Below are 13668 nucleotides of genomic sequence, written 5' to 3'. Positions count from 1 at the left end.
GAACACCGAACGAAGGCGAGCTGTGCAATCGATTGAAGGAAAAGGAGAAGCATCAGTTTATCGGTGATGATGGAATTGATGAAGGAAACGACGTGGTGAGATTTTTATATTTAGTGACGGGGGCAAAGTTAATTTCACGAGGTAGTACCATTCGTTGTTAGGCACACATAAATGTTAAGTGAATCGTTTGTTTTCGATTACGAAGATAAAATTGCACAAAATTGCATTTTTACTCCGGTATCCGGAAACTATAAAAATATGTTGAGAAAATTGACTTTGCTCTGATTTTTTCCGCATGCGATCCAATCATAGGAATCGACTAATTTTCTTATGACTTACTGCCCCGTCAGCATTCTCAAAAAATAGCAATAGTAAAGTTTACACCAAGTGAAGAAGACCCGCATGGAGACTTTGCAGACGAGCTATATTACCCGCCAGGTGTGGAAAAGGAAGTCCCAAAATTTTTCATCCAAGATATCGGTTATCCAAATGCTCAGGAAATAGTGGAGTCTGATTACAACGAGAGATCGGGAGGAATGAATAATGCCTGGGGTGATTCTGGAGCACGTCGAGAGCTGGGCGATATCTCATTGGTCGAAGACAATTTTGTCGATCCCGAAAGAATGGTGAAGAAAAAATCATTACTATTGGATAACTTCGGCGGTAATGGAGTCTACGAATTCGACCCAAAGTCAATTAGAAATTACCAATCGAGTTTACAACCAAACTATATCGATGCGATAAATCGTAGATTCCAAGAAGAAAGAGACTCCCATTTAGAGAGGATAGCGAAAAAAGCTAATCTTATTCCCGATGATCAGTTAGAATTTCTGACCGATCAGCTGCTCGGAAATGTCGCTGATTTCAAAGAGCAGGAAATACAGCAACCTCTTGATAATTACGAAAAGGAATTCTCGAGGAAGTATAAATACCGTAGAGAATTGCAAAGACCGGAAATTCCCAAGGAAGCCAGCTTATGGTTAGATCAGAATGTACGCGATTCAAATATCGGACGGTTTACTTCGGAAAATGAGGACAACGATTTTGAAATCGGTAGGGGAGATTTGGAAAAAATGTTTGAATCTCAACTTGCCAACGAGCCTTCGAGAGATGCAATTATACCACGACAGAACGGAATGTATACAGAGGGTGGTTTGGTGAATCCGTTGAAATATGGCAATTTCAAGTCAGGTGAGTTTCGGTCTCTGACAATTAGGCTACATTTGTTATTTATATCTACTTGTGATGTGTTTGCTTGACGTGTCATACGGGTCAACAATTTTATAGATCAAACAAAACCTAAACTTCTATTTCAAACAATGTTAGTCAAACACACTCAACAATTTTTACACCAGGGGTGAATAACAATGTTTGCTCTAAATTCTGTGAAATTATTCTACTTCATATAATTTCTCATTTCACTCATAAATTACTCTGCATAATTACTTCAGAGTAAAAACCGTGACTAAAGAATTGTAAAGTATAGTTGCATTTTAACATTCTTCGAAACGAAAATTTTAGTCTTCTTAAAAGAACTCTTACAAATAGCAATTCTAAGATCAGGAATTATGAGGATATATTTTTATTACATTTGCAGCAATTTCCAACGAAAATGATTTCAACAACGACGACTTTGCTAATCACTGGGATGCTCTACTATTCAGACGAGAGCTTGCGGGATTCAAACGGCACGAGAGATTAGACGTTAAAAAACCGGGTCCACCATTCGCGACAAATAATTATGCCTTTAAGACCCAGTCTGCACAAAATACCGGTAAAAACACATTCGAGTGTCCTTTTATCAAATCTGTGACGTTTTTTCTGCAGGATTTTGCACGAGAATTTCTTGGGACATTGTGGTCCTTGTACGTTCTTAACATTTTTGATGAAATTTTTTTGCTCCTCACTTTAAAGATTCAAGTATTCTTGAACTTTCTTTGCAGTCTCTTGTCGGAAATTTAAGAATTTTTTACTATGAATTTCGCATTTTTTTCTATTACTCAAAGAAGAAAAAAAAAACACTCAATTTAGTACAATTCTCGGTCAAAAAGTTGCGGAGAAAAATTTTGCCAGAGGAACTAAAATCTGTCGACCACATTTGACTATATTCAGGTAAATGGTAATTAAGGTTTTCCTACAGAAGACCCCGACGATGCCGAGGATGAAAGACAACAGGCAAGTGTCTTAAAATACGATAATTGAGGATAACGCTTGAGACTCTAACGCAATTGTATAACTTGGTATTTTCACAGAGAGAACCTCTACTACTACCGCTTGTAAAGAAGGAGCTGACCAGCAGCACGCACAAATTAAAAACTACCGGTAATTCGTACAAGAATGTCGACATGGACCACGTATACATGCAATTCAAAGGAGAATTCGGCACCTGGAGCGAAGGTGCACATGTAATTAACGAGGTCGGCAGACTGTTGGGCCTCGAACCGAACACGTTGACTGACATACGAGTTCAAAGAGCCGAAGTCACGTTCAAAGTAAAGCCGGACAATAGTAAAGGATACAATGCCACGGACGTAGCGAATAAAATTGGTAATAACACTGAATTTATTTGACGAACAAGATGAATGTGTAGATACGAAAGGTATGTCGGACATAGTTACAAATGCACTTTATTTCGTATCACAGATGGAATACGCGGACAACTGAAGAACAGTCTTCAAGTGGAAGTTCTGAGAGCCGGTATCGGGGATAAGGTGAGCAAGAACTTTGTGCGAAAACTATTTCACTCTTGCCGAACGTCGTTGGACTTTAACGAGATGACTTGGATTTATCGTTAGACCGACTCTTCTCATCGTGCTGCAGTTGTAGTAATGGGTTAAACTTTACAACACAGGCAAAATTACCAGCTATTTTACAAGTTGGTAACGAGTCGGAGCTGAGTGCTGGTTCCTTCAACGCATTGCTGGCCGCAGGGTTGGCTGCTGCCGGTGCTGCAGCCGCTGTAACACTCTACATTGCCAGACGTCACGCCAAATCAAGAACCAAGCTGGCGCGCCTGGCCATCCCTGATCCGGAGGCTTCGAAGGACTATCAGGATCTCTGTAGAGTCAGAATGCAGGCCAAACAGCCAGCTGAGAAACCAGATTCACCACGTGTCGTTAATCTTTCTCGCGAAAGTGAATCCAACAATTCTCCCTCAAGTCGTTCGAGCACATCTTCATGGAGCGAAGAACCGGCTCTTTCCAACATGGACATTTCTACCGGACATATGGTTCTGGTGCGTACAGTGAAAAATTAGATTGTGATCTTTACTTGAGATTCACTCCGACTTCAGTAAGGGTTATACACGAGTAGATGGCTGAAAAAGTGGGAAATTATTAGGAATTTGTGTCTCGACAAACAATTATTCAATTTAATAGGGGTCTGTTATACTCAAAAGTATGTGAACTGAGCTTCATTTACACATTTTTTTTATTGTTAGAATCAATTACTGGCAAGCATTGTTATTGACAATAACGTCAACCATTTTGCTTCGTAAAGTGATTTGCGATGCCCATGATATCTCAAAAGCGGGTCAACCAATATACTTGAAATTTCAAGACAGTTTTCTTGGATCATTCCTATTATCTTCCTGCCCCCCCCCCCCTGCTATCCTCGTTTCCATAGCCGGTTGTTTTTCAACGTAATGATCGTATGAAGTTGAAATTCGATTTTTCCTAGGAAATTTACAACAATTTTATTTCATTAACAAAAAATATGATTGACGAATAAAAGCGGTATGATGGCAAAAAGGATAAGATAAACCATCCAAGAATGTCATCTCCAAATTTGAACTACACTGGTTGAGCCAGTTTTAAGATATCATGTCCTGAAACACAATGGTTGACGTTATTGTCGATCCCAAATTCAAATAACATTGCTTCCTATTTATTTTGATTTATTATTAATTGACTCCAAAGAAAAAAAGATTATGTAAATGAAGCTCGATCTACATACTTTTAAATAAAACAAGCCACAATTGAAGGTAATCATTGATTGTCAAGATATAGATTTCCAAAATTCACCCAGATTTTCAGCAGTCTATTCGTATATACAGTAGGGTGGTTCTTATATTGGTAATGTCAGAATTTCTTCGCGCTTACCTCCCAAAAGTAATCAACATGTATAGAAAAAAATCCCGCTAAATCCCTGAAGTTATCCGATAACTCTAACACGCCCTGCCAAGCAGTCGAATTTTTAAATGGAAAAATATGCATGCATTTGGAAGTTCCAACATGACCAAAATAAGAACCACCCTAATATACCTACCCCCTTAAGATTTATATCACAAATCTTGTTTAGAACATGTTATACGCTACATATGTGTATTACAGTCATACATGGAAGATCATTTGAAGAACAAGGATCGCCTGGATCAAGAATGGACTGCGCTTTGCGCTTACGAAGCAGAACCTTCTTCAACGGCAGTAGCAGAAGATGAAGAAAATGCGAAGCGAAACCGTTCAGGAGCTTCACTTCCTTACGATCACTCCAGAGTTGTTTTAAATGATCTGGCTAACATAAATAATTCTGACTACATCAACGCCTCGACAATCGTTAGTACCTCAATCCTTTTCTCTTGACTTTCAAGTGTAGTATTCTAGCTGTCTGTCTGCACTACTAATTTTCGTCTTAGCTTTAATAGAAACAAGCCTAAAATTCTATAGGTTTATCAAAGAGAATTCATTATTTTTTCTTTTTATTTAACGATCAAATATCTACGAGATTGATTTTCCTGGATGCCGCTCTGCTATTTCAGAAACCGGTAAGTAATTTAAAACGCATGCTGGTTACGATGCATGAAACTTAACATATTCCATGTAATCATGTATAACAATAATATAGCAGAGAGGTGTTATCTGCTTTCATTGGGTAATATCAAATTGATCCACATCGTAACGGTAAATGCTTTTATAAATTACCTGCATGTACACTATTTCATACCAGCTTTTTAAAAATCTTAATGCAAATCGGTAAGTACAATATTTTATTCACTCAATCATTATTGGCAATTTTTACGAAATTGTGTTAAATAAAATGAAAAAAGTTATTACGAGGTTGAAGTTAATGTTCTTGATGTAACAAAATTCCGTAAGAATTCAGAATTTTTACAGTTCAGAATGACTAAAGAACTGGAGTCTGCAAATTATGAGTATAATATTCAACTCATTGAATGACGAGAATTTTGAAATTGTGTAATAACGATTATTCATAATAATGCATAGTTACTGTAAAGGTTGCAAACTCAAGCGAAATAATTTATCACAGGATCTATTCGATTCGGTAAAACTTTGAAATATAAGCCTAAACTCAATACATATGGATTTTGACCGTCAAGCTAAAACTATGGGAGCCTAAGTAGAGATCTGTTATGGCAATGAAAATACCATGATTGACTAACTCTGAATCAACATAAACTTAGTACATTATTCGTGGTATGAACTAATAACAAGCTTATTTTTTGGCAAGTTCGACGCTTTAGTGTAATTGCTGAATGCAATAGAATAATTTTCTGTGTTTGGGTGAAAATGCCCGTGTTAACAATATGAAAAATGTTCAAATTTTAGACTGACCATGACCCTCGGAATCCAGCATACATTGCTACGCAAGGAGCTCTTCCTCAGACTGCGGCAGACTTCTGGCAACTGGTCTGGGAGCAGGGAAGCGTTGTCATAGTGATGTTAACTCGGTTGACTGAGGAGGGCCATGCTATGTGTCACCGCTACTGGCCAGAGGAGGGCTCCGAATTATACCACATTTACGAAGTACACTTAGTCTCGGAGCATATTTGGTGCGATGACTATCTCGTGCGTTCATTTTATCTGAAAAACTTACGAACTGGTGAAACAAGAACCGTAACACAGTTCCACTTCTTATCCTGGCCAGAAAATGGCGTACCACACTCAACTAAAGCTTTACTCGAATTCCGCAGGTTTGTCAAATGCTTAAAATTTTTATCAAGAGCTTTTCATGGTGCGTTAGATATTTTTTTTCGTCGTTACTGCAAACATTTGCTTTGAGCCATAAAGGCACTTGATAAATTATTATGGGAATGAAAAGATTTATACTACAATCAGCCCTAAAATGAACAACTATGAAAGAAAAATGTCTCGTATTAAATCATGACGTTTTTAATATGTTTAATGACGTTAATGCTACCAACTGGAGTAATTTTTTTACATATTTACTCATAAGGAAGCAATTTCATCAGAGTTTTGTATTTGCAGAAAAGTTAACAAGTCATACAGAGGGAGATCCTGTCCAATAGTTGTACACTGCAGGTAAGTTAGAAAAACTAGCACACGTGTTATAAGGTAGTCTGAAATAAAAAAAGGAAATTCAGTGGATTTCGAATTGTTTACTCTACTTTATATAGCGACGGAGCTGGACGTACAGGAACATATTGTTTAATCGATATGGTTCTAAACCGGATGGCAAAAGGTGCAAAGGAAATCGACATTGCTGCGACGCTGGAACACATTCGTGATCAGCGACCCGGAATGGTAGCAACAAAGCAACAATTTGAGTTTGTTCTTATGGCTGTTGCTGAAGAGGTTCATGCTATACTCAAAGCCCTGCCAATTCCACCAGCTGATAAGTCAGCAGCTCCGACAACAACCACAGTTTCTCCTCCAGTAAAAGCTGATCAGTAAAAAAAGTACGTATCAGATCTTAGAAAAGATTAGTGAAAGGATTTATCATTGGTATACTGTTACGAAAATTTGTTGGTCCGACAGTAAATGAACATTAAAATGGGAATGATCTCTCTTAGTAATTTCTAATGATCTGGACCCAAAAATCTAATATTTATTTCACCCGTTAACATGATCGTATTTAATGATACCAAATTGTGCCCATTGATTTTTTGTTCCGACAATGGATGAGAGGATAAACTTGCTTCACGTACTGCAAACTGAATGTTATTGAATGATATTGTATATGTTCTAACATATCTGAGTTTAGCCTTGAATATTTCTTGAGATTATCAGACAAATGAGAAAGTAGAATTTGAAAACCATCAGCTACTTTTGGAGAAAACGAATCAAATATATGCATAAATAAGTATATAATACATGTGTAAAGACATAAACGTATATGCGTTGAGTTTGTAATAACGCTTGACTATTGTTGAAGATTTACTTTGAAATTTTCTTTTGATATTTTTCTTTATTATAGTTGTGATGAAATGTGAAAAAAATACAGACACTTTTAGTCGCAACACGTTAGAATGTGCAAAAAAGTTTGTACTATAACACACGGCCTATTTTCGAGTTGACAATTTTATTGGATTAATTGCCATCAAAATAATTTTTCTACGTAGAAAACATTAAGGGAACAGAAGACTTGAAAATTCTAGATACAGAACGGTTTACAGCCACATCCTTTATACAGAAAAAATAAGTAAAATAAAGAAAAGTAAAGAAACTGTATTATTTTATTCATAAATATAAAAGAGAGATAGCATGCGCAGCAATTAGAGACATACAGCACATACTTCACATTAGATAAATGAGATGGGAAAACTTTCAATTAAAAAAAAAAAAAAATAATACATTGAACGAAACGTTTAACTAGAAAGTGCTTCTATTGATTGTTTAGCGTGGTCAATGAACCTAACAATATGATAATAAAAGTCAATGTAGCGGTATAAACGAGATAGAATATGCGTATAACTGAATGTACTAAAATATATTGTGTATGAAAGTATATTAAAATCACTGAAAATATTTTAATATATGATACAGGAATATATACAATATATTATATAAACAAAAAAAAAGAGGAAGAAAAAAAGAAGAAAAAAAATAAACAAAAATAAATATATATATAATGCATGTGCTGGTTTTAAGCATGAGTCGGGGTGGCAAAACACACATAAAGAATACGGCAATATAATATCTGACTGACCAGAATGGGTAAAGTGGCGTGACGTGGGCCCCGTGGTTCCAGCCTCCCACGGGGTCAACTAGCTTCACAAAAATCTGTAAGATGTCAATGCGCATTAAGTTTATTTTCTATCGAATGAAAGTAGTGCGCTGAAAAAAAGTGAGTTATGACGATGGATTGCGTACTAATTGATAATAACTTTTTTTTGTCACCAATCCCACTAATTGAAATTATTTCTAACTGGTTGTTAATTCATATGACGATGACGAGGATAAGATATATATATTTATATATAATATATATGAATAAATATATATATAAACCTGCATACATAAATATATGTATACTTATTTATATACATGTTTAATTTTTAAATATATATATATATATTTATGTGTTGATAAATTATTAAGTAGCTATAACAATTATGATGTACGTTATATCAAACTAAATATCATAATAGTACTTACCTAAATATCTTTCCACAGTAAAATAGAAAAACAATTGCCTTGGGCAAGTTTTCGTTAGTTTTACAGCTCGATAATATATTAGCAGTTTTAAGTTTGGACCAATTTAAAAAATGAGTTATGTTAAGACAAAAAAAGAACAAACAAAAATGTTGAAACTCCGATATTTTCTCTTCACCTCCCTTCTAACAGTTGTTATCGGTGTTTTTACCGATTCACTGACATTATTACGAACATTTAAAACGCTCAATTATTTAATTTCAATGCTTAGTTGACTGAATGTAAGTCACCTTTGTGTTAAATTTGAATTAAATCAAAACCGTATTATTTGGTGTTAAAATCGTAACAAAGCTTTCAGTAAAGGTTAAACCAGTAAACAAGTCCAGATCAATATCAATGATGTACCTTAAACCAAATCGCAAACTTTGCTTAACTACAAGTTGCGTTTGATGAGCCTCTTTTAGCGACAACCTACAGATTCTATATTTTTGTGTAAAATGATAAATGATGTATCTATATAAATAATATAGTTATATAAATCTATGCTATGTTATTCGAGAATATAATAATATATGTTGTAAATGAATAAATCAATCTATGTTCAAAAGTTTGTTACTTGTTATTTATTTCCCTGAGAAGATGATTGTGCAACTATGAGTGAACCTTACAGTATAATGTTGTTCAGGACAGTTCAACCATTATGCAATACAATGCAAGAGTTTATTACTTGAGAAAGAAAATGATATTCAAAAAATATATCCTGTGACAATAAGTGAGTCGAATTTTCACCGCACAGCATGTTCAATTGTCGCTCCATATTGTTGAGTGGTATGAACTTGTAAAGTCTGGATTCCAGTAATCTGTAAATTGAAAACAAAAACTACAGAATTTGCAGACGAAAAAGTAATTATAATCATTACCAACAGCTCATGGATTACGAGACAAAGTTATAAGTCGTGAATTAATCCGTCCATGCAATATTTCATGCATTAAATTTAAGTAATATTCAAATTCGATGCTTTGCGTACCTGGGTTTTCCTGAAACGCTTGACAGATTAATAATACACAAGTAGTGAGTGCATTTGTTAAATTTTAGCAGTAAAAACGCAATTGTTTGTAACTACCTAGATACCCGATTGACGTAATTACAGGTGACATGCTAAAATTATGACTGAAGTGCAGACAATTCTGCAGATAATAAATTATATTTGACTGAGAAAGGAATTCGAGTAAATTAGAACGAAAACGAGCAAGTAGTGTTCAATTGTATTTCACATGCAATCATATCTTACAAGCCAGAAGAAATTATCATTAAATCTTTACCTTTTTGAGTAGAGTTTTTCTCATTGTGTGTAGATCTGTGACGAGAACATTGATTTTTACGCATCTGTAGTTTTTTACCAGTAAGTCCAGTGGCTTTATAATACTAGAAAATAATCGTTGACAGGCAATTAATTCACAGGAATTTCCATTGACACAAGTTACGTGCATTTGTATTTGACTTTTGAATACTGGTGAAATAAATATATGCAGTTATTCGGTATTTCAAAGTAAATGATGATTTACTTCTAAGTTGTACAAATCACTTTCTTTCGTGGACATGAACTTTTACCATGGGGATATTCATACCTCTTGACATTGTAGACAATCCCACCCATTTAGACGCGCTCTTTCAGCCTTTTTGCGTACAGGACTTCTTTTGTAAGCGTATGTGGGACTCGATTTCAGTTTCCTTGGTACTCTGATGGAATTAGAAAAATTCGAGTAAGATAATCAGATGATATTTGTTCGAATTGCAACTTGGAATTCCTAACTACAAATAACTTACACATCAAAATTATTTGCAGCCAATTTCTTCCGTGGTGGTGATTTTTCCGTTAAGGCATTGGAATTGTCTGTCAATATATCAAGTTCCAATTCACACATTTCTTTGTCACTTGCTGTTGCATTCTTTGCTTTGCTGGGTAGTATCTTTGGAGGCACAAAAGACGAAGTCCTTTTGTTTAAAGATAACTTCATTTTGTCGGCACCTTTACAAAAGACAGTACTCTTTAGTGATGGAACTGGAGTTTCTTCGAACATAGTTTCGTCGTTTGTTTCATGTTCGTATGTAACGGATTGAATCTTCTCCTGAACATCAGGTCTTGTTTCCAAGCCAAATTTGCTCATAATCGGTAATTTTTCATTCTCTGATAGTTTAGACTGAAATGCTGAAGAAATATATTGAGTTGAAGCTGATTTCGGTTCGAATACCGTCAAATCCGTATCTGTCTGTTCACCATCATTATGTACGTTTACATCTTCAGACATTTCCAAGTTTTTTGTATTTTTTACATTCACTTTTTTTGTACATAATCTTTGATGCAGTGATCCAGCAGTGTTATTTTTTTCATAAATTTTTTGTCGTAGTTTTGAAAAGCTTCTTGTTTGCGTTGGGCTCACTTGTATCAGACTATCTTCACAGGAACTACTATTCGGCTCTAAGTAATTTGTACTTGTTACATTATCACATGTTTTATTTGTTTCAACTTCATTTATTTTAGAATCAAAGACGTCATCGCAGATACTTAAGTCTGTGACTTGCTCAATCTTGGTGAAGAGCTTGCTTTGCTTCAATTTTTTCTTTGTGCCAGGTATTATATCAGTATCTACATTCTGGATTGTATGGATTCCCAATTTCTTAATTGTTTTCGGTGTACATAACTGTGAGGCTGACGATAACTCTTCAAGATTTGAAGAGATAGCATTTGTTGCATTGGCTTTTGTGCCGGAATGCGAAGGAGTCTTTGGAGAGCACAGATTGTTACGTTTTAAACTTATGTCATTGCTGATATCATTCAATATGATCACAGATTTTTCGCTCTCAATTGGAGAACTAACTACAGGGGATGATATTCGAGATTTTGTTTTTTTCAAACCGAAAATGGGGCTCTTTGATCGTTTAGGGGTGACATTTTCAATATTTTTGAGCACAGGGGATGTAGTACGATTTATAAAACTTTCCTCTAAGCCTTGAGTACAAAAATCTTGTGAAAATATTTGGAAAGGTTGCACGTAGTCTGGTATAGGATTTGATTTTTGTTCTTCATTTATAGCGACAGATACAGGATCACAGTGAGTTTTTTTCTCTGTTGGTACAGCGAAAGTTTTCTTTTTTGGAACATCGGTGTCCTTTGTGGCTGCTGCATGGCAGCAGCATTTACTGTAATATTTCAAATTTGAATGATATGCATGAGATCGTTACAAGCAATAGTGAGATCGTGTGCAGTATTCTGTATGAAAGTATTTGTCTTAAATTTAATCTTCTGACGTAGTTCAGGAATTAACTGTCACAACAAATACATGTAGTCGGATTGCAAGACTACAATATCTTCATTCAAGTGGAACTTAGAATTGTAACTTACGAGTTCCCAACTTGGGGCTCATTTTGAGGTATATGTGAATTTGATGAGCTCTCTTCGGCTTTCTCACTTTTATCCAACAATTCTTTGTAATCATTCCATAGTTCTGTAACAAAAAATAGATGGATTTAATAATTTCATGTAATTGCATTATGGATAAAATCATTAAATATACAGATACATATCATGGTTCGATAATATTCCATAGAACATGTTTTGAGAGTAATCGTTTCAATCCCTTTTCAATGCTACAACAAAGTTTAACTTAGGTGACAGTCCAATGAGAAAATTATGATGTTATATGATTCAATTTTCAAATAAACAAAATCTAGTGTAGAAATAAGCAACAGTTGGTTTCCAACGTTTTTTGTTATTAGTAACTGTTGTATAGTTCAGTTCTTAAAGAGATTGAAGTACATGATCAATCTTGTTCTAGTTTTATTCTATCATAATGAGCATAATAAAATAGTTTTATTTTTAAGCTCCACAATTGTATTACAATACTGAAAACTTTTTGATTACAATTTTGTTTTTCGGTTTTAAAGAATGTCAATTATATTTACTCAACTCATACTTACTTGGAGGCATGGATCAAAAATATGAAGATTTTATCAAGGCATGTTATAATTAAAATTACCTAAAGCTGGACATGACACTGTAAGATCTACTTCTAATAAAATGACATGAATCGATTGACTGTGGAAACAAGTAACAGACTCTTATTGCAAAACAGACATGAGAACTGACACTACATAACTCGTTGTTGAATAAAGCATCGGTTGAACTGGTATTACGATTTCAACCTAAAAATTGTTTTCGTTCTAAATTAATACATCTTTGAATATAAATCATCGCAATAATTGATTACAAATAACATACAGGTTCAATCTCAATGGTCCAAGTAAAGACGGTAGAATTTGAACAATGTAGATATTAGGCACAACAACTGCAGGTGAGTCGCGTAGGTAAGATTAGGATAAGTTCAGGGTTCGTACACTTTTTAGAATCTGAAATTCTCCGACTTTTACAGGTATTCCAGCTAGAAAATAGGATTTTTTTCAGTAACCTTTCACACAATATGCCACTGATTAATGACAATTTTTTACATATCGATACTAATACCTTGAATATTACCTAGTAACTAACTTATTACTGTCTGACTATTAATTTACAAACAACAGCCTACAATGTTTGGTAAAAAAAAAAAAAAACCAAAGGTTTGGTATTAAGTAATATGTATGTATAGAATGTATGAAGCAGTGCAACGAAACAAAATTTTAAGTGCAATTTTCTTTTCCTTGACCTCGACAGTATATAACTTTGTATAAAAACGAGTTTATTTCTTCGACACCCTCAAAATTTAAGTCTTATTTTCGCATTCCCCTAACTTTTCCATGTTATGAGAAATTTCCCAAGATTTCTCGGTTTTCCCTGTGAGCACGAACCCTGAAGTTTGACCTTTGTTATTCTTTCTCTGGAGTTTTAATAAATTATCATATTCCGTAGCTATTTGAAACAAAACTACAATACAACGTGTAGTACAAACCATGCTGCCAATATATGTCTGCTTCAAAGGGTCAAGAGTACGAGACTATGTAACTTCATTAAGATCCAGGACTTTTTGGTGTGACTCATATGCAGACACGCTATTAATAGTAATATCTCGACTTATTAGGGACATAATTGTATAAATATAATCACTCATAAGTAAACTGAATCATTGAACAGAAGTCCGTGAATGCATCTCTTTATAAACAAAAAAATGTCGAAAATACTTACTTTGAAACTGTTGGAAAGCGTTGTTCAAAGTTTGGGTAAAAGCTTCAATACGTTGTTCTCTCGTTTCACTGTTCGTATGATTATTGTTTTGGAACAAAAGAGTCATCATCACTGTTGTGTTTACGATCGAAGTAGAG

The 13668-nt window shown here is 34.7% G+C and overlaps 2 protein-coding genes across 9 annotated transcripts in view; one reads left to right on the top strand and one right to left on the bottom strand.

Moving 5' to 3' along the window:
- LOC107219131 (receptor-type tyrosine-protein phosphatase N2) overlaps positions 1-7606 on the top strand; it is a 29001-nt gene extending 21395 nt beyond the window's left edge. For 3 of the 6 annotated variants that reach the window (XM_015657225.2, XM_046741709.1, XM_046741710.1), the window contains 12 exons: positions 2-95; positions 351-1191; positions 1598-1774; positions 2129-2175; positions 2253-2547; positions 2644-2711; positions 2852-3235; positions 4332-4553; positions 4757-4762; positions 5565-5929; positions 6225-6278; positions 6374-7606. In XM_015657225.2, the coding sequence (XP_015512711.2) occupies positions 2-95; positions 351-1191; positions 1598-1774; positions 2129-2175; positions 2253-2547; positions 2644-2711; positions 2852-3235; positions 4332-4553; positions 4757-4762; positions 5565-5929; positions 6225-6278; positions 6374-6650 (2830 nt within the window). In that variant the 3' untranslated portion in view covers positions 6651-7606. The remainder of the gene's footprint in view (position 1; positions 96-350; positions 1192-1597; positions 1775-2128; positions 2176-2252; positions 2548-2643; positions 2712-2851; positions 3236-4331; positions 4554-4756; positions 4763-5564; positions 5930-6224; positions 6279-6373) is intronic. The other 3 variants (XM_015657228.2, XM_015657227.2, XM_015657226.2) reach the window with 3 other exon arrangements.
- Positions 7607-8092: 486 nt separating this feature from the next.
- LOC107219126 lies at positions 8093-13664 on the bottom strand. Of its 3 annotated transcripts, none has more exons than XM_046741713.1 (7): positions 13532-13664; positions 11756-11858; positions 10180-11553; positions 9981-10092; positions 9675-9777; positions 9380-9397; positions 8093-9211 (listed from the first exon to the last, which is right to left on the bottom strand). In XM_046741713.1, the coding sequence occupies exons 1-7, from the start codon at positions 13638-13640 to the stop codon at positions 9153-9155; spliced, it is 1878 nt and encodes a 625-aa protein (XP_046597669.1). In that variant the 5' UTR covers positions 13641-13664; the 3' UTR covers positions 8093-9152. The 3 variants fall into 3 exon arrangements, with proteins under 3 accessions (XP_046597669.1, XP_046597668.1, XP_015512701.2); XM_046741712.1 differs by having other exon boundaries at positions 9380-9389; XM_015657215.2 differs by lacking the exon at positions 9380-9397.
- Positions 13665-13668: the final 4 nt, after the last annotated feature.

The sequence above is a fragment of the Neodiprion lecontei genome, chromosome 5 (genome assembly GCF_021901455.1).
Source record: "Neodiprion lecontei isolate iyNeoLeco1 chromosome 5, iyNeoLeco1.1, whole genome shotgun sequence".
In the NCBI taxonomy this organism is placed as follows: domain Eukaryota; kingdom Metazoa; phylum Arthropoda; class Insecta; order Hymenoptera; family Diprionidae; genus Neodiprion; species Neodiprion lecontei.
Note: the sequence above shows the minus strand (reverse complement) of the source record. Positions and strands in the feature narration are given on the sequence as shown.

What these genes read in the sequence shown, in the direction of transcription:
- LOC107219126 (XM_046741712.1), bottom strand. Translation starts at nt 13,640, where the DNA reads ATGATGACTCTTTTGTTCCAAAACAATAATCATACGAACAGTGAAACG. An exon ending in CGCTTTCCAACAGTTTCAAA is followed by an intron (nt 11,859 to 13,531) that starts GTAAGTATTTTC and finishes TTTTTGTTACAG; the next exon opens with AACTATGGAATGATTACAAA. An exon ending in ATTGTCTACAATGTCAAGAG is followed by an intron (nt 9,778 to 9,980) that starts GTATGAATATCC and finishes ATTATTTTCTAG; the next exon opens with TATTATAAAGCCACTGGACT.